The sequence below is a fragment of the Acomys minous genome (genome assembly GCF_964271855.1).
Source record: "Acomys minous genome assembly, chromosome: 16".
Classification (NCBI taxonomy): Eukaryota; Metazoa; Chordata; class Mammalia; order Rodentia; family Muridae; genus Acomys; species Acomys minous.
The window spans coordinates 63,402,092-63,421,991 of NC_140498.1; the positions used below are offsets into that span (position 1 = coordinate 63,402,092).

The following is a 19,900-nucleotide window of genomic DNA, read 5'->3' on the forward strand; positions in this document are numbered from 1 at the left end:
GAGGGGATATCAGAGATTCCCTTTTAGAACTTGATGGTTTAAAATCTATTCATTTTGGCAAAAGTAGGCTCCCATCTTCCAAGTATGTCCAAAATGACTCAAGTTCTACCTCTCCTCCTCAAAGGAGTGTCCCAACGCAAACATCATCAGAATTGAGCTTCATATCTTGTACCTCTCATAGAGACCACCTCAGACATTCTTCATCTCCATCTCTACCTTCACGAGAGGGCTCTACACATTCTAAGTCTGAGTCTCATAAAACAAGATCAGAAGATGCCTCTTTAGACCAAGCATGCCTCAAATCTGTGCCATCAGATGAGGGCTCAAAACTTTGTCCTTCTTACAAAAAGGAGGGGGAAATTTCCATTTCTGACAAAAAGGGTACAAAGCATAAAACTGAGCCCAATGGGAGCCTCTCCACTTCTGAACCTTGCACAAGAGTTTACAGAACCTCCGGATCTCAACCAGAGAGCCTCCTAAGTCCTACATCTCACCAAGGCATCATTGGATGGTCCAAATCTACCAAAATCAAATGGGAAAAAGCCTGCTCTGACCGAAGAGACTTTGACACTTCCCATTCAAAACAGAAAGGCTGCCAACCATCCTCTTCATCAAAAAAAGGGCTCACATGGTCTTCATTTTCCATAAGGGGCCAGAAACAAAAAGCGTCTCATAAAGACAGCATCTCACCTTCCATCTTTACAGAAGGGGGCATGGGAACTACTACTTCTTATGAAGAGAACCTCACTTATTTTGCCTCTCCCCAGAGGACTGCCATGCATACTTCTACCAGAAGAAACCTGAAGGATGACCCTTTTAACCAAGGAGGCATCAAAACTTCCCCTACAGACCCAGAACACTTCAAGACCTCTCCTGATGTATACAGTACCCACGAGGGTGTCAAAACTTGCTCATCACCCCAAGGGGATGTCAGCCACCTAGACACTACGGATGAGTGGTTGAAACACGCACAAGAGGAAGAGAAACCTTCCATTAGTCCCAAAGGGGGCTGCCGGGGACTCCTATCTGTACCAATTCCCAAAGAGAAGGCCAGATCATCCCCTGATATCCAACAAACAGTCAGCCACACCATATCTCAACTAGATATGAGATCTTACATATCTAACAGTGGGAAAGACATTGCTCTGCAAGATGAATATGGGGCGCTCATGCATAACCCTTCTGTCCTTGGAGGCTGCAGATATCATTCAAAGTTATACCCAACCAATCTCCAAAGGATCCCACTGAGAAAACGGAGATTGAGTTCTAACCTCTCCCCTAAAGAAGGTCAAAGACCTTTTCAATCTGACCAACATGGCCCCAGATTTTCATATTCTCAGTACAATGACATGTATCAGCCATGCTCCCAGTGCGCACTGCAGCCTCTGGGTGCTTTAGATGATATAGAGGGCCTCTTATGCACCCCACCAAACAACCTGGGCCTCAGACCTGCTCCTGGTGAGCAATGGAAATTCAGAGATTTATTCTCTAATCCACAGTGGATCAGACCTTTAACTTCTGCCTTAGACAGTCACCGACTTAGCCCTTCGGCCCAAGGAGGCAACAGAGCTCCTTGGCCCCTCATGTGGAAATTCTAAAGCTGCCCATATCAAGAGGGGAGCCTGGACCCTGCTTTCTTTTACCATGGCATCTTTAGATCTTCTTATACAGCCTCATATTTTGCCATTCTGTGCCCACATGAAGAACAGAGTTATAACGTTTCCTTCTCATCAACCATCTGTCAAACCTACACCTTCCACTACTAGCATGTTCAGATGCATGCTAAGGCATAGGACAGGCCCCTGACTAAAAGCAAAGCAGGTATTTCCCTTCCAATTAAGAATATATTACTATTTCTAGCTAGAAGACCATGCTACCCAATGCATTCCCCATGCAGAATAACATGCTACCTCTGACCTGTGTGGCCCTAAACCTACTTCATCTGACCTAATGGGTGACAAATCAACTCCCTTTTCCTAGGAGGTTCTAGATGCTTCTGATTCTGGTCCTTTGACCTCATGACATGTGTGCAAAGAATAGGACCTTGGTTTGTGAGGTCCTAGAGACTAAGAGGAACCAGAAGGGCCCTAAACCCAGGATGTATGCCATCACCTTGGTCAGTAGAAATGAAGAAGCTATCCTCATCATGTTCAGAAGTAGGCAGCTGAATTTACCAAGGAGATCTAGTGAATTACCTCTCATCATGTTGGAGACTTAATCACAGAAATGCCTAGCTAGCATGAAATGGATGTTCTAGATTCCAGTAAGATTGGATAAGGAAATGTTCAGGCCTCCTCTAATCCCCAAATTGACTCTTGATCTTCCCCTGCTACGCACGAGACTCTTTGGACTTCTGGTTTCCCCCAACGTAGTATAAGACTTTTGCCATTGAGGAATCCCATCCGCAAAATTCCCTGTTCATTTGTTGATATCTCCAACATTCTAATTCTGTCCACGGGTCCTCCCCAGTAATCCAAGTGGCCTCAATCTTATCAGTCTAGAAGCAAGGTACCCCTCAACTTTTACCAATAGCTCAAGGATGTTTTATCTCAATACCAAAGGCTTCAGACATTCTCCAATGTTCATAGGCACATTGACACACTTTTCATTTGCAAGTCAGGAAACCTTGGACATTCACTAACTGCCCAAATGGGCCTCAGAGTTACCACTAAAGAACAAGCACGTCACATGCATCCTCAATGACTGACGTGGTCCTGAGACATCTGACTTGAGAGTCAAGGGGCTTCAGAACTTGCAAACATCTCAGGAAGATCACAATTATGACTCTTTTAGAGTAAATGAACAGTGCAATTTCTTCAAAGTCACAATGGGGCTTCAGACTTAACTTTTTTTTTTTTTAGAATAAGGACAATTTATGCCTCCAGAAAATAATGACTCAATCAAGACTTAGCTATTTTCCTGCAGAACTATACCAAACTATGCCTTCAAGAGTGGTGACACGCAGAAAGAGTGGTCTGAGACACACCCTCTTGGTGATGCAAGCCACAGAACTGACCCTGTGACTGAATGGTATGTTCCAAACATTCAGGCTCTGCTGAAGGGTGTTTGAGACTGAATCCCTGTGGCCAAGAAAGCGTGTGAACTTCTCTTTATGTTCATGGCCAACGTAGAGTTGCCATCCAACTAAGGTAGACCAGAGCTTCTCCCCCAGAAGACAAGTGCACTGTCTAAGAAATGCACTTTTGACAACCATAGAAACCTCAGAGAACTCTAGAGTCAAGCCCCATGGCCAGTGAATAAACACCTCAGCCTGGATCCAAGACTGTCCACCTTGAAGCTGCTCACCAGAAAGATTCCTGTTTGTTTTCCACATCCACCGCCTGTGAAGCTTATCGTAAGTTTAAGTAGGGAACATGCCCTGAGAGTGATGTCACCTGTCAGAAGAACTTTCAGGTTGCTTTGAAATCTGCAGTGGACTCCTGAGAGAGAAGAATTTTCTAGAGTTCCCTGAAGACATGGAGACATGCAGTGCATGGACCTTCCTACGCTACATATGGTAAGCAAGAGTCTTCCCCTTCTGTCCAGCAGGGTCTGGGATCCTCCTCCTTTCCAGAACCTTTACATTTTTGCTTCCTCTCATGATGGAGGCCTTTAAACCTTACATTTTGACCCAATGAGCCCTCAGTACATTCTCCTTAGAGCAAGGGCACAGGGGATATCTTATTTGTAGTAATGATCATTGGTACCTCTGGTTAGAGTTCACAGGAATCAAGAGAACCCAAATCCTGGAACCCCATGCCACTTAATTCAGTAAAAATCACATGATGTGCTGTGAAAATCACCAGTCCAGCTCAGTTCTGGCTGGCTAAACACAGCTGTTAGGGGACGAACATGCTGGGACGCCCCCACACCCCAATTATTCACGTATACTGGTATAGATGCTTAGTCTCTTGCAGATTTAGCTGAAGACGCGGATATGCTAGACTGTGAAGAAGAATTAGAAGATGAGGCAATGCCAGGACCTCATGAAGTATGGTAGTCTATTTTGTCTCAGGAGTAGTATGGGATTTTCTACACTCTGACCACATCTGCCCTGTCTCATGCCCCTCAGAACCTCCTCTATTAGCAAGGGTACCCACTCCCACCATTAATTAAGGAGGGGTCAGCTCTTCCTAATGAATCAAAGGTCATTACAATTTGTCCAAAGGAGGCTTCAACATTCATTGAGTGTGAGGAGGCCCATAGGACTTCCTGATATTATGGGGTGAGTCTCAGACATTTTTCCTAATAAATGGTTCACAGGTTTGTCCTTCAGCCCATGGTAAACTGTAGGTTCAAGAGTGATGCAATGAAAGAAATGCTGACACTGCCGGGCATGGTGGCACATGCTTTAATCCCAGCACTTGGGAGGTAGAGGCAGGTGGATCTTTGTGAGTTCGAGACCAGCCTGGTCTACACATGAGTCTAGACAGAAAAACCCTGTCTCAAAAAACAAACCAAAAAAAAGAAAGAAAGAAAGAAAGAAAGAAAGAAAGAAAAAGAGAAGAAAAGAAAGAAACTCTGACACAGACAGTTTGCCAAGGATGATGGATACAATCTATTTTCTTTGAATAAGGGAACAAAGGCCTACCCTTACATTTCAGGGGGCTTGATGCAACATCTTCTGATTCAGGGGGGATACAGACCAGTGACGTGAAAACTCACTCAGATGTTCATCTTTTTCTCTAGGAAAGTTTAAATCAACACCCCCTGGCAACGACTTCCTCAGAGAATCCACCTCTATCTGTACAATCTTCAGGTCAGTTCCTCTAGACGGGATTATTATTGCCCTTCTGACCTGGGTGGCCAGGCATACAAAATGACCAAAGGGATGGCAGATCACTCTTAACTCATCTCCAGGCAATAAACGTCTGAGCCCTGATCCAACACCTTCTACCTTTAGTATGGTCACCAGAAATTGAGAAGTTCCATCTTTGCAGCCAGTTCCTGTGCTGCTGCTGCTGAAAGGCTTGTAGCAGACACAGAGTCAGGGATTACCAACTATCCTGTAAGAAAAAAAAATGCTCTTGTTGGTGGCCAGCATATATCAGAGTCCCAGAACACATAGCTCCTCTGGACGGTAGGGATGTTTGGACCCGATAAGGTATTCCCTGCCCCTCTTCCAGTTCCCGAGGCAATTAGGATTTCATCTTCTTCCTGAGGATCCTGGAACATTCCTGTTTCCTGTTTCCTCCCAACACATTCTCCATATCTAGTATGGGGCCTCTGGCCTTCTCATTATGGCCAAGGTAGTCTCACACCAAACTTATCAGCCATAGCTCCAAGTGAGAGACTTCCCCTATAAACAGTGGTCTCCATTCCACTGTGGCTGGAGGTCCCACAGCCCGAGTTGAACAATCAGAGCGTAGAACCCATGATGTCTCTCCTCAGGCCAGTCAGCACAAACGGAATGACTTCAACCTGTCGTCCTAGATCTGGATAGCTGCACCCAAACTAGGGGCAGCAAGCCAGCAAGCGACACTTATCCATGCCTCAGAAAAAGGAATACATTGCTGGCTTATCTCGCCCGGAATGAACACAAACTATGGACATACAAAATTCTGAATATGAAGTGGAAGGGCATGATCCGCGGTGGGAAATTTCCCCACTGTATAAGGCACCGGGACATTTATCTTTAACAGGAGTGTGTGTGGGACTTTCAATGGCTGCCTGGAGGAGATTCTGTCCCTCCCCCCTTTTCAATGGTCTTCCTCACTTACACTGGGGTTCAGAGCTTCCACTTTTCCCTATGTTAACTTATTCCCTCTCATTACATTGAGCAAGATGCCAGAAGTCTCACAGACTAGCACTGTGCTAGACCCCATTTGCCCAATTGGATCTAAAATATGAATTTTATGCAAGATGGTTCTTATACATTCTCTCCCATTGCATTCTCTCCCATATATATTATCCAATTTCTCTCCTCCAAGTCTTTTTTTTTTTTTTAAATTCTCATTAAAGGCATGTCAGGCCAGGGAGGGGGTGTCTTACACCACTTACTCAGCAAGAAGAGTGTCGGACATTCCCAATCTTCTAAATAGGTTTGTGGGCCTATCCACCTCCATCCACCAACAAGGATTTCAGACATCAGATCCCCTTACACAGAAAGGGGATCTGAGGAGTATAATCCTATTGAAGGGGCCCTCAAAAATAGCTCTTGTTTCCAAGTGGTATCTCAGACCACAGTGATCTGTAGTAGCGGGGCTGCAGATCCAAATGAGGTCTTAGAACTTCCCATTCTGAGAAAAAGTTACCAGAAATCCCCTGTTCCCAAGATACCTCACACATCTTTGTTTATTGAGGTGGGAGTGAGAACTACCTCGGGTCAGACTTGGCCTCAGGCCTTCCCTCCATGAACAATGTGGCCTTAGATATCCCCCATCTACATGAGGAGGAATCTGAACCAGCTTTTCTTGACCAAAGGAAACTCACTGTTTCTTTCATACATGCTCTATTGAATAACACTGTACCAGGCCTTGTAGTATAATTTCATGAACCCCAAGCATCCCCTTATGTCCAACTTGTATTCTCTAAAGAAGAGAGACTCAAGTCTTTCAACCTTTAAACTTTGTGGCAAAGGAAATTCATTGTTCGGGACCTGTTGAGGTCCCAGGTCCTAAATGTAGAATTAGGTACTGTGTTCTATGTTGTGCTTTTTAATCTAATCACTAGAAATAAGTGACCCATCATTGGTTCCTATATATGAACAAACGGAGACAAACCGAAGGAAGCCATCTAGGCAGGGGCAGCCTTCTAGGTTGTTTGTTGAAGGCTCAGGCTGTTACCTAAACTCTCCCAGACTCAATGCAGATGTGGAAAGTCTAAACACCACAGAGTTGGAAGCTAAAGAACAGTGACGGGGTCTTCCTTCAGTTAATCAGGTATCAAAGACACTCATGTTCAGCACAATAGTGAATGGCACATCCCCACCCACCCCCACTCTGTCCAAGGGTTTTACAACCCATACCTTTGCCCAACCAGGTCTCAAAATTGTTCTCTTTTTCATAGAGAGGGGCGCAAGTCTTCCTCTCTTCCCACGTTTACTCACTCACTTCAGTGAAGGGACTGTCAGACTTCCCTCATAGGGCAAAGCCTATTACAGACCTTCCCCATTTGCCCAAGTTGGTCTAAAGTACTCATTTTATGAAAGATCCTCAAACTTTCTGTTTCTTTGAATGTAGGCCCAAGTTATCACCCTTCTGACTACAGAGGCCTCAGACCAAGTAAGCCTTATAGCACTCCCTCTGCCGAAGTGAGAATTAGATCCACTGCTCACATGTAGTCAAGTGTTGTGCAAAAGGAGGTTGACTTGGGTCAACCATGAGGACTGTAGAGTTTTTAACTCCTGCCTAAGGGTATCTGCTCTATGTCACAATGATGAACGAGAAATCGGATGTGGCTCCTATGGCCAAGAAGGGCCTCATTTCTTCAGTCTTTCTCCTGGCAGCTTCAACTGTATATGGGAGGCCCAAGAGCATTCCTTTCATTCCAAGGACACCTTATCCTTGACCTTCTGACTCATATTCCCTTTGTGCCAATCCCTCTGACCAAGACTGCCTGGGCAACACAATTGAAAGCAATGTGAACTCATAAAATTGTGGGTCTAGATCAGAGGGCAGAATGTAGAAATCTATAATAAAAATACACACATCATCTGCCTAGAAAGTGGTGGTCAGAAAAGCAATATTCCCGTCTTTCATTTATGGATATGCACAGATAAATAAACCCTGAGGAACCATTAAAAACTCTGATAAAATATCCACCTGCTAGAATAGTATCCTGATTGCTTCTTGTACTCGTCCCAACTGTATATTTCACATATGGATAGTGGAAACTGGGAGGAACTGCTGGAAGCAAATAACATAGCACCATACCATCCTCCCACTACCCATGGAAAGCTAGGTCTTTCCCTTCTGTACAATAGGGTGGTAGGATTTGCTATTTTGTTAAACATGGCCAGACACTTTCTCTCTAAGCAAGGCAGTTCAAGATGATCTCAAAAGTTGCAGTTCTAAATATGGCCTCCCCAAACTACCCCTATCCTCAAGGCTTCTCGTACAGTCTAATACCCTAGACTGTCTCTCTATATCCAAGATGAGTCATGAGAATGAGTAGTTTTAACTATAGGAATCTCAGAATTTCCATTTTTTTCCAAGGAGTCCAACATCAAAGGGTCCTCAGAACATCCCACATAAAGATGTGGGGCTCAAAAGTATCCCTCTAGTGGTGAGCCTTAGATCCTCTCCCTCTAACCATGGCCATTAGAAAAATACATGTGGAAACAAAGGGACTTTGCTCTGCTCTGAGTTAGCAGAGCCCAAATCTTAAGGCATCTATCCTTCATTCAAGTCAGCAAAGTGCAGGTACCATCCTCCATGCACACACACACTCATGTAGGTGATGACGTAGAGACTGTCAGTCTTGACTGATGAATAATGCTTAGATTGTCACTGAGCCTACAACAGTGTGACTGAAGACGTGAGTCATCTAAACTGTGGTGAAGACATTCCTCCATTTACAAATTAGGCTGGGACACTCTGTCATCCCTAAGGTTAAGGGTTTTGTGACTTTGTGACTTTGCTACTCTAAGTTGGCGTCAGTCTTCTATTCCTAAACACACTGCTTTAGACCATCAATTTCTGTTCATTATAGATCAAATGCACCTTCTGAAACCAAAGGGCCCAATATCTCACCCATATGATTGAGGGGTCCTGAGATCACCTCAACTGGCCCAAGACTCCAAACTCCACGTCTAGTCAAATAGGCTCTCAGAAATTATCCTCTAACCAAGATGGACTCCAGCAACTCTCTTTGTGGTTAAGGAGGCTCAAACTTTCCAGTTCTACTTAACTGTGTCTCACATCCAACACCTCCTCTGAAAGCGACATCAGAACTACTCCTTGTGCTCCAGTGGTTCTCAAATTCACACCCTCTGGCCAAGGGTTCTGAAAATGTCTTCATTTCATACATGGGTCAGGGCTCCTCCCTCTGCCTATGAGAGCTTCAGACACTCCACTTTTACTCCTTCTGTGTAGGGGTCAACAAAACCTTCTCCTTATGTTTAAGGTGACAGGAAAATGTCTTGTTTGCCAAAGGAGGACTCGGGCCTATCAGCTTTTGTAAGGGATCTATATATCTTTCTCTATTGACTATGTACGCTTACTATATTCCCAACTGTCTAGGATTTTTTCCAACCTCCTTCCTGCTACCTGGAGTCTAAGACATTATTACTCTGAAGGAAGAGGTCTTAGGCTTATGTCATCTGACCAAAGGCTCTCTCGACCAATGATAGCCACCCAGCCTATTGGAAGGATGCAACGATTGTTACCTGGTCTTCCACACAGCCCGCAATGTATGTGGATACTCTAAATATTGAAAAGGAGTTTGAAGTTGTTCAGATAGTACCATAACTTCCTTTGCTCTCAAAGGTATTTATGTTTTGTCCAATGGGAAATGGGCTTTCTTATTTTCTTGAACTTATGCAGAGATTTTACCCCTCTGACAAATAGATGTGACCTTCCCCTTTGCCCAAAATGTCTCAGAAATTCTGCTTATTACCAGGGTGCTTCAACACCCCTTGTTCCCATGGAGTCTGCCACAATATTTTTGATGAAATACTTAACGGTCCTTTTACTTCTATCCAAAGATTCCTGGGTCCTTCCCGATATTACATCGGGATATTTAGACATTTACAATAAAGAGTGCTCCAGACATGACCTGTGTGGTCAAGGAAATCCCACAGGGTCACCATATGCCCAATTTTATAGCTACAAATTCTATTTGGAGTGTCCTGAAAATCTCAGAACATTCTGGACCAAGATCATCAACACAAGAGTAGCAAGATAAGGGTAACTGCAACTGCTGTCTTGATTATCGTCCCTCAGACAGATGCCTCCTGTTCCACATGTAGAGGAATGTGTACATGGACACAAATTTAAGAAAAGACACAGATTCAGAAACTGCGGCACTGCAGCATCTTAGAAGATTTCTAATACTGCTGCCACACCTGACACGGACATTCAGAAGATGTGTATTTGAGATGGTGATTTCAAATTTGGAGTGGACAAAAGAGTGAAAACGCTGGAATTTTGTACAATTCTCAAGGTATCAATCAACCCTAAGCTTCTATCCAATAGGGCCACAGACATGACTAAGTGAGGCTGAGGTTATTTCATCTAAGTGTGGGGTGCTCCTAGCTCATTTTTCTACTTTCGAGGGTCTTAGAACTGTAACCTGTCCCCAGAAGGGCAGCAGATTTCCTCATCTGCCCACATGAAAACCGGATTCAGCCCACCTACCCAAAGAAGCTTTTACTAGCCTCTCTCTGCAAATAAACACCAACTGTTTCGATTCTACCCAAAGGGATCTCAGACCTGCTTGATCTAATAGAGAGCTACAGTCCATAAACATCCATAGTTTCCCAGATCTTCTAAATAGGTCCCCATGGGAGGGGATTTAGTAGGTTTAGGGAATTCCAATCTACTGCCTCTGGTTTACTAGGGTTCCCCAGATCCCCTCATTTTGCCCAAGTGGTCTCCAAACATGTTTTTCTGACCAAGTAGGCCCTCACATTGTCCTTTTCTAACTCAGGGGACTCAGACACTCTCCACCCAGAATATTTTTTTTTAACTGAAGAAACCTCCAGAACACCAAGGCTTAAAGTACCAGAGCCCAAGCGTGGCAAGTAGAGCCCAGACCCAAAGATTAAGCCAGAAAACACAGTGATATGGCCCCCAGCGTTCATACCTAGACCCAAGCAGCTGAACAGATGCTTGAGAAGGAGAACCCACCTGGCCTTGCCATCTAGACTTTGTGACCAATACTTATACCGCTGCCTGACCAGGCACCACATTCACTACAGTGGGCAGATATTCCCATTTCTGATGAGCTGGAAGCTGATAACGCAGTGCCTGGTGCACGCTCCCCTGCATGAGGTAGGCTGGAACATGCATCTACTGTGAAAGAGAGGGTTTGCAGATTTCAAGCTCTACCCAACTGAACAAGCCTAGCTTACCTCTAGACAGAGGCCTCAGATGTCTACTCTCTTCCCAAAGGCCCTCAAATATTTTCCTTGTAACCATGAGCCTTATTTGGAGTGGGGGGAGCAGAGCCTGGTTTCTCTGTGTAACAACCCTGGCTGTCCTGGACTCACTGTGTAGACCAGGCTGGCCTCGAACTCAGAGACCCGCCTGCCTTGGCATGCACCACCATGCCTGGCTTGAGACCCTTATATTTTCTCCATGGCTCTTGTGTTCTCATTTCTTCCCCATGCCCCTTGGCAAGACTCAGACTTCAGACCCACGGATCCCTCGTCACGCATCTCTCTACTTCAGGGGCATTCAGGTTCTGCATCTGAGATCTTCGATAAGGCCCACACTGACCAAAGATGTCTCACAGAAACTCTTTCTAACTCGTGGGTTCTTCAAACTCCACCTCTGGCCAAGAGAATGCCAGCTCTTCTTTTTTCATTATGTTGGGTCTCAAATATAATCGCCTTGTCCAAACGGCCTCTGATTTTACCTTCTGACCTAGCAGGTGTCAGACTTTCTCACTCTGCCTAATGAGAGCCTACATTTACACTATGTAGACAAAGAGACCTTGCTCACTAATATAACATTCTTTACCTTTGGTTTGAGGTCTCAGAGATCAAGACCAGCAAGAGGAGGCTGCAGGACCGGGCATAATATTCAGCATATTCATCATCAATGGAGTGGTCCCAGCCTCAGCACCCTGATCCGGGTGGGTTGGACACAAACTTGCGATCCTGACAAAGCTACAGATGCCCATCCATGCTCTTGGAACCGTGTTCAGATTGCTGGGCACCCTCCTGTATATGAGACAGATTATATTGTTAATTTAGATTGTTGTCCTTCTCTTCTCGGTGGTGGTTTTTTCTTTTACGATTAGAAGAAGACATTTTTATAATTTGGTGGTGTTATTCATCTACTGGTATTAAAAGCAGCAACCAAATGCTTAATGTTCCACCTATTCTGCTCCATTTGGAAATCACAATGTATGCATATCTCCTTCCTTTTTGATTCCAGAACATACTGCTATGGAATTCTATTTTACATATGTGCTATTTTAACCAATACTCATATGAATATACATTTTATGCGGAAAACTGTTTCCTTGTGCTTTGTTGATTTTTCCACCTGCTGACCGTTTCATCGGACATCGTTTGGAAGATTCTCTCTTGCTGATGTGTCTTTAAAAGACGTATCTTAGAACTGAAGGTGCATGGCATGTTCAGTAGCATAAGTAAATACCTTCAGTAGCCTTTCTGTCCACTGGATTATAAATATCAGTTAGTACACAGTAATAACGGAAGCAGTAACAAGGCGTGGGGAAGAATTTTCAGGGTGTTACTCCTGAAAATAGCCAGAAAAAAAAAAAAAGAAAGAAAGAAAAAAAAAAAAAAGAAAAAAAAGGAAAGCCCAGTTACTAATGAAATCTACGCACACCGAGTGGCCATTGCGTATTTTCAGTGTGTTTGTAGAAGTCTGGGAAGTCTGAATGCTCAGTCTTTATGTCTTAATTGAGGGTGGTGAACTATGTTCAGTGTGGGTGTGAGGAGTAAAAGGCACCCTAGTGTTAGTGTTTACTTGAAGAGGAAAGGATTTATTTAGGTTATAGTTCTTCTTTGTCTATCACGGAAGGAAGCTGGAATAGAAACTGAAACAATGCAAGAACATGGAGCCAGGAGCTGATGGCTGCCACCTCATGCTTGCTCATTCGGCTTCCTTAGAGAGAAACTGAGATTGCAAGGCCAGTGATGGCAATACCATCAAAGGGGCAGGACCCTTCCGCGTCAATCATTAATTAAGAATATGCCCTAAAGGCGTACCTGTACCCCAATCTTTGTCCTTTTCTTTTTAAACTTTTGTTTATTCACTTAAAATCCCAGTTGTGGCTCCACCCCTCCTCCCCTCCCAGCCCACACTACAACCTCCCCCCCCCCGCTACCCCCCCGCCCCCGCCACCAACCGCCGCCAGTCCTGTCCCCCGTTCCCCTTCACCTATTCCTCAGAAAAGAGGAACCCCTCTTCTCGTCCAAGCCAGCTCATCAAGCCCATCAGGCCAGGGCAGCGGTTTGAGGAGCAGATAATAATGGCCATCTCTAGGACCTCTCTTATTTGGGTAAAAATCGCGGCTCTGTACCCCAGCTAAGGGCTGCCCAAGGCTGGTGTCTTCCTTCAGAGGCACACCTCTTGCCGGTCATTACTGGTAGCATAGCTGTCAATCAATGTTATTCCTTATTTTGATAGGTGAAGTTATGTATCTATCACAGACTCTCTTATTTCAATTCGCTCTTCTCGTCCCACGGGCCGCCTTTTGGGGATATGGATTGGTAAAATTTCCTGCTACTCCTTAAAGGGGCGGTGCTAATGGACTAATGGGCGGTGTATTGGTTGATCTAGCTCCCGAGGGCGGGGCAGCGGTGCTTGTCAGCTTGTGAAACGGCAGCGGCGCCAAAGACCGACACCGCACTCAGGGGTTGCTGAGTGAGAAGGCCAAGCTAGCGGGTTTTCCTGATCCTTGAGCAGACGCCTCCGCCCGCGGGCGGGGCATCGGCGACGCAGTGCAGGGACTGCAAAACTCGGCAGGGCAATGGCGACACTCTTGGCACAGGTAGGAAGGCTCCCTGGCTGGGCCTTTTCTCCTGCGGGGGGCGGGGAGGGGGAGGGCGTCAGTGCTGCGGCCCCCACCCCACGCCCCACCCGCGGGAAAGCCGGGCCAGGAGCGTTACCTCCTTGCTAGAAGTTCTGGCATTCCCAGCCCTAAATCCTGGAACTCCGGATTCCGCCTATGCTCATTCCGGATCCACCCACAGGATGCCTCCCAGGGCTTCTAGGATTCCGTGTCTCTTAATCGGGCTCGCCCTACGCTCCTCCCCGCAAGACTTAGGACCCCTGTACATCTTTCCTAGGACACCTCTCTAAGAACCTGCCCTGGGCTTCCGTATTCTCCGCCCCCTCGCCCTGCAGAGTCCCCACCCAGTCTACAAATCCTGGTCCCATCTGCACATCCCTTGCCTTTCTGTCCCCCTAAGCCCTTCACTTGGATTCCTGTCTCCTGTGTCTGGCCTGCATCCTCATGCTCTGCAAGAAGACCAAGATCACAGCCATGTATTCTTTCCTTCTGACTGCACAGTGTTTAACAGAGCGAATTCAACCTGAAAACCCCCATCCTGCTGTGTACTATTTGCCCCCTGATCAGGCTTGGTGGGCTTGCTCTTTTCAGAAACCCATGCCTTGCCCCTTAAATGGGAAGATTTGCACAGACGTCAGTCCAGTCTGCTCTCTTTGGCACCTTCTAGGCTTCTGAGAGGACTGTTGCTGATCTTGCCCCATCTAGATCTCAGGCTGCTGGAGAAATGGACACTCAGGACTTCCCAAAAGATAGTGCTGAATCCCATCCCCCATAGACACACCCTCCCAGTCCATCTTACTGAGACACACACGGACACACAGACACAGACACACACGCCCGCGCACACACACACACACACACACACACGCCCGCACACACACATACACACACATACACACAGGGGTCATTAAGATACCCCTCACATGCTGGTCGTAATGGCACATGCCTTTAGTCGCAGCACTTAGGAGGCAGAGGCAGAGGCAGGTGGATTGCTGCAAGTTCAAGAGTGAGTTTAGGACAGCCAAGGCTACCCCGAGAAACCCTGTTTCAAAAAACCAAAAAAAAAAAAAAAAAAAAAAAAAAAAAAAAAAGATACCCCAACATATACAGAAACCTAGAGGCTCAACACAGGCCCCGGCCCATGAGTGCCCCCCCCCACATACAGAGCTGAGAACTTCACACTTCTTTGAACCCCATCAGCCCAGCTTCCTCAACAGGCCTCCTAACTCAGACAAAAGACAGAAGATTGTGAGGTCGCAGCTCTGTCCCCAGCAGCTAGCCTGTCCCTTTCTCCCCATTCTCTTTGAGGTGGGACCACACTGGGAGTCCAGAGGGTGTCAGGGCCTAGAATCTACCAATTGCAGATCTCTTCCCCTTCTCTGTCTCTCCCTGCCTTGCCCTTCTTAATAGGAAGGACATTCTTTCCTACACCAGTGTCCTAAAAGGAACCAGTGCCCATTCCCAAATCAGTGTCACTACACACACACACACACACACACACACACACACACACACACACACACCATGGGGAGTGAGATGTTCCAGGTGCTCCTGGCCCCAATCCTAAAGTCTGACCAGACTGGTAGGACCAGCATCCCTGAGCCTATGGGAAACGCTGGCATCAGAGAGATGACAGAGTCTGCGCTGCCATCCAAGGTGCCCATCAAGGTCAGCTTCTGACAGCCCTGTGAGTTCTGTCCCCCACCACCAGTGTTTGGTCAACACAAAAGGGCTTCCTCCTAGAATTTGGGATTTGCTAGGAGCCAAAAGCAAACACTTCTTTGTTTTAAGGAGTATTCTCAGAATGGGAAATATGTTCTGAAGAGGGCTGGGGGGAATGTGAAAGGAGGGGGTGCTCTGCTTGACAGCCCTGCCCCCACATGCACCATCCCCAGCCAGTCAGTCTGCCACTGAGCCAAACTCTCCACATCCCTGGCTCTTTCATGGTTGTATTGGTTTTTCCCACAGTGCCCCGTGAGGGTCCTACCTACCTGTGGGTTTGTTTCCTTTGGGCTCCTGCATTAGGCTGTTAGTTTGGAAGAAATTGCAGGTGGTTGGCCTTAGCACACAGCTGTGACAATACAGAGAGGAAAGAAAAAATGATCACAGAACTGGCTGCAGTTTGTAGGGCTACAGGGTCTAAAGAGAATTTAAAAAGAGCCAGCCCCAACCAAGCATTTAATATGCCTGGAAAGACTGAGATAAAAAGCGTAGACTTTCCTGTAGAGTATTTACAAACAAATTGTGGAGAGATTTGAAAAGGGAACTCATCTTGGCCCAGAGCCTCAACTTCTCCACCTGGAAAATGGGAGGATAAGCCTTTAGCATAGACGTACTCTGTGTTGCAAGGGAGCCAGTTAGGTTAGGGTGTGGCCTCTGTGTTTCCTGAGAGCAGTATAAAAGATAACAGTGGGGTTTAGGGAGACAGACCTCACACACACATATCAAAGTTGGTAGCATCACTGGCCAAGATTATCCATGTCCTCAGTAGAGAGTAGCCATGTATGAAGGACTTAACCATCTTGCTGGAAGTTGGCTTAAACTGGGGCTGACAGAATGAAGAAAAAAGATGGTCTCTTCTGGGACTTGTAGTCATGCAGAGGTCTCCACGTAGGACTGGGGACATGGGAACCACTGGCCAGCCATCTTGATGATCCACATAGACAACTTGACGTGAGATAGAAGTTTGTCACATCTTGAAAGCAAAAGTCCATGAAACTTGAAGGCCATGTGGCCCAAAGGAAACTGCAAGATCTCCTCCCACTCCCCAGGGGACTTTGCATAGATGGACACAGCTGGGTAGAAAGAGTCCCTGGGATAGACTGAACTCTCTAGAAAGTACCAGAAGGTTTCAAGCTTTTGAGTGCAACCAACACAGCTTTGCTATGTAGCCTGAGGATATAGAGCCATTGTCTTTGGTGTCTGTGCTTTTATAGGTACGGGTAGATCGTAAACATGTCCCGATTTCCTCCTGTAGAATGTAATGTCACATCATGAGTAACAACCAACTGTGCCCCAGGGAATTGAGTCAAGTTTCCTGTATGTAAAGCCTGCACAGCCAGCTCGGAGAGAGGGGAAAAGTTGGACCCAGAAGCACACACTGATTGAGCTCATGCCTTGAGTTCGCTGTGCCAAACACCATTTGCATATCATCTTAGTTAATCCTCTGAGTAACCGGAAGGAGCCAGTGTTCGAGTGTGTGCCTTTGTCATCACCCCCTGCTGCTGCAGTAGGGATGCAGGACAGAATTATGTACACTGTGCTGCTGTAAGAGCTCCAAGAAAGGACCACTGCAACCCTAGGACATCCAGGAGGCGTGGCAGGGGTGACTTGTGGATGCAGTCACCAGGCAGGCATGGCAGGTTAGGGTGTTCCAGAAGTACCGGACCAGGGACCAGGAGCTGGGAACCAGCATGGTTCCTTCAAGGGACGCGTGAGTTCTTCTGAGGCTAAGTGGGTGGGCTTCACCCTTCAGGCCAGAGTGTAGCAAGTGTGATCCGTATGACAGTACACACCATCAGGCACTCACGGGCAGAAAGGGATCTGAAATTGGGGAAATTGGGGGAAGGTGCAAACCATTCCATCTGCAGGAAAGTCAGAGCCAGGCAGGAGAAGGAAGGAGGTTGTTCAGAGATAGATAGCAGGTGCCCCATGTCTAACCCTAGTTGGAGAAGACGCCCATCCCTCTGAGGGACCTTTCCAATGCCCTCTTGCCATAATTTCCCTCCACTTTACTGTCTCAGAACGTATCAGCATGCTTGTGAAATCTTTTGTTTGTAGGTGGCATGGTGTGTGGGTGTGGATATTTCACATACATGTAAATGCACATGTATATGCACGTACAAGTGGAGTTGAGAGGTCAGCCTTGGGTGTCATTTCTCGAGATCTGTCCATGTTGGGTTTTTTTGTTTGTTTGTTTTTGGGTTGTTTGCTTGATTTATTTGATATGTATGGATGTTTTTCCTGCATGTGTACATTGTCCCGTGATGTATAGAAGAGGATGATGAACCTCTTGGAAAGCTGGGCTGCAATTGTGAGCTGCCATTTGGGTCCTGGGAGTCAAGCCCTGGTTCTCTACTGGAGAAGCTAGCACTGTTAACCACTGAGCCATCCTCCAGACACTGTCTGCTTTGTGTTGTGTAATATGTCTCAGCTGGGAGATGGTGGTGCATGCTTTTGGTCTCAGCTCTTAGAAGTCACAGGCAGGAGAATCTCTGCGAGTTCAAGGCCAGCTTGCTTTACAGAGCCAGTTCCAGGACACCCAGGGCTACATAAAGAAACCTTATTTTGAAAAACAAAGAAAGATTTAGAAAAAGACAAAGAAATGAGTCTCTCACTGGGCCCCAGGGACCCTCCTGTGTCTGCTCCCCTGGCGCTGATGTTACTAGCACACACCACCATGCCTGGGTTTTCATGGACGCTAGGGCTGAAACTCAGGTCCTGGTGTGGAAAGTGCTGGGCTGTCTCTCTGTCCTATAAAACAGGACGTTAAGCAGTTAGGTTTTGCCTTTGTGTATGTATGGTGTATTTGTTTTTTTTTTTCTGTATGTGGGCAAACATCACATCTTGCAGTTCCTTGTCAGCATCTTAAGATCATGATGAAATTGTCAGGACTCCAAAGGGCTAAGATATTCCCACTGTTACAGCACAAGAATGGCCACGCCAACCACTCGAGCACTAATCTCAGTGAGCTCGTGATGGTTTGTTTGGATGCCTTTTCCAGGTTGATAGAACAGGGCCACATCCAGGAGTCTGGATCCTACCTGTGAGGTTGACTTTTTCTCACATCAGGCCTTTTATAGAAAGAACCAAACACAAAAGACATGGGGGAGGGCGGTAACACATTTTGGCTAGCTGTACACAGCAATGTTACATTTTTGGCTAGCTAGACAAAGTATTATCAGCTGACCGTTAAGCTGATTGGTTCTAGGTGAGGTTAAGCAAGGGTTTTCCGACGTGCAACTGGAGTGCAGCAGTGTGCAACTACGTGCAACCAGGAGTATAGATAGTAAGAGTGCAACCAGAGCACAGCCAGGTGCACAGATAACAAAGTACGAGTCATGACACTGTTGGTTCATAGTAATATATAGGGTCAGCTTGACCCTCCGGCAGTGACTGTTAGTATAGGTTAACTTGGCTCTTGTGCAGGGTTTGTAACTGTCAGCCATGAATAACTATTTCTAGGAGACAAGGTTATAAATGAAATGGAGACAGAATATAAAAGTGGATGCAGCTAAGTCTCAAAGCAGGCTTCAATATTCCAGGCTTCAACACTGTTCCTCCTCCAGCGCTGACAGATGCAGCACACAGAGCTTCTTCTTTCGGCCAGCTCTGTAGATTCCTGGAGCTATTCTTTGTTTCTTTTTTTTTTTTTTAAGATTTATTTATTGTATATGAGTGCTTCATCTGCAGAAGAGGGCATCAGATCACATTATAGATGGTTGTGAGCCACCATGTGGTTGCTGGGAATTGAACTCAGGACCTCTGGAAGAGCAGACGGTGCCCTTAACCACCGAGCCATCTCTCCAGGCCCTCCGGGAGCTATTTCAAAGGACCTGCTATTTCCAGTCTTCTCTGTATGGTATTATGGTTCACTTACTTAAAAGTGGTGGGTTAGAGAGTCTGGAGAGACTGTCCAGTGGGTAAGAGCACTCAATTTCTGGTCTTTGTGCAGTCCTACGTTCCATGTCTAGCACCCACATGAGAGCCCAAAAGTGTCTCTAAGTACAATTCCACAGGAACCATAAAGCTGAATACATGGTGTAAGTTGGTACCTAGCAGTGACTTGGCTGAATATAGCAATGAGAGGTTCGCCTGTGAGTCCTGACATCTAGGGTAAAAAATTAGTCAGATAAAAATATACTTCTCTCTTACAAGGGAACATGAGAAAAAAAGTTGAGTTACTGTCCTCTTTGCAGCAACAAAATAACTGATAATATGTGATACGAGGAGTGGAAGTTATATTACAGCTTATAGTTCCAGGGGGAAAATATTCCATTGCAGTGGGAAAGATTTGGGGAGTATTGAAAGTCTAGGTAGGGAATTAGGTCTACAATCAGGAATCAGAGAACAAATCGAAGTTTCCAATAGATGTAAAACTTGAGAACTGCACAGCAATTCATTTCTAAAAGGAGGCGCCATTTCATAAAAGCTGCACAGCTACAAAATGTTGCCAACTTGGGGTCCAGGGTTCCCCTGTGGAAAATATTTCACATTCAAAACAGAAAAGTTAATTCTGGGGCCAAAT

The 19,900-nt window shown here is 46.0% G+C and overlaps 1 protein-coding gene and 1 long non-coding RNA gene across 4 annotated transcripts in view; one reads left to right on the top strand and one right to left on the bottom strand.

Moving 5' to 3' along the window:
* LOC311585641 overlaps positions 1 to 13,155 on the bottom strand; it is a 31,938-nt gene extending 18,783 nt beyond the window's left edge. The window contains exons 1-3 of one of the 3 annotated variants that reach the window (XR_014775284.1): positions 13,020 to 13,155; positions 11,625 to 11,827; positions 4,898 to 5,006 (exon numbers count right to left, since the gene is read on the bottom strand). This is a non-coding gene — a long non-coding RNA (uncharacterized lncRNA). Of the gene's footprint in view, positions 1 to 4,758; positions 5,007 to 11,624; positions 11,828 to 13,019 lie in introns of those variants that run through there. The other 2 variants (XR_014775286.1, XR_014775285.1) reach the window with 2 other exon arrangements.
* LOC311585614 (uncharacterized protein) overlaps positions 13,042 to 19,900 on the top strand; it is a 34,482-nt gene continuing 27,623 nt past the window's right edge. The window contains exons 1-3 of the mRNA XM_084761025.1: positions 13,042 to 13,140; positions 13,422 to 13,632; positions 15,064 to 15,321. Of these exons, the coding sequence (XP_084617151.1) occupies positions 13,612 to 13,632; positions 15,064 to 15,321 (279 nt within the window). The 5' untranslated portion in view covers positions 13,042 to 13,140; positions 13,422 to 13,611. The remainder of the gene's footprint in view (positions 13,141 to 13,421; positions 13,633 to 15,063; positions 15,322 to 19,900) is intronic.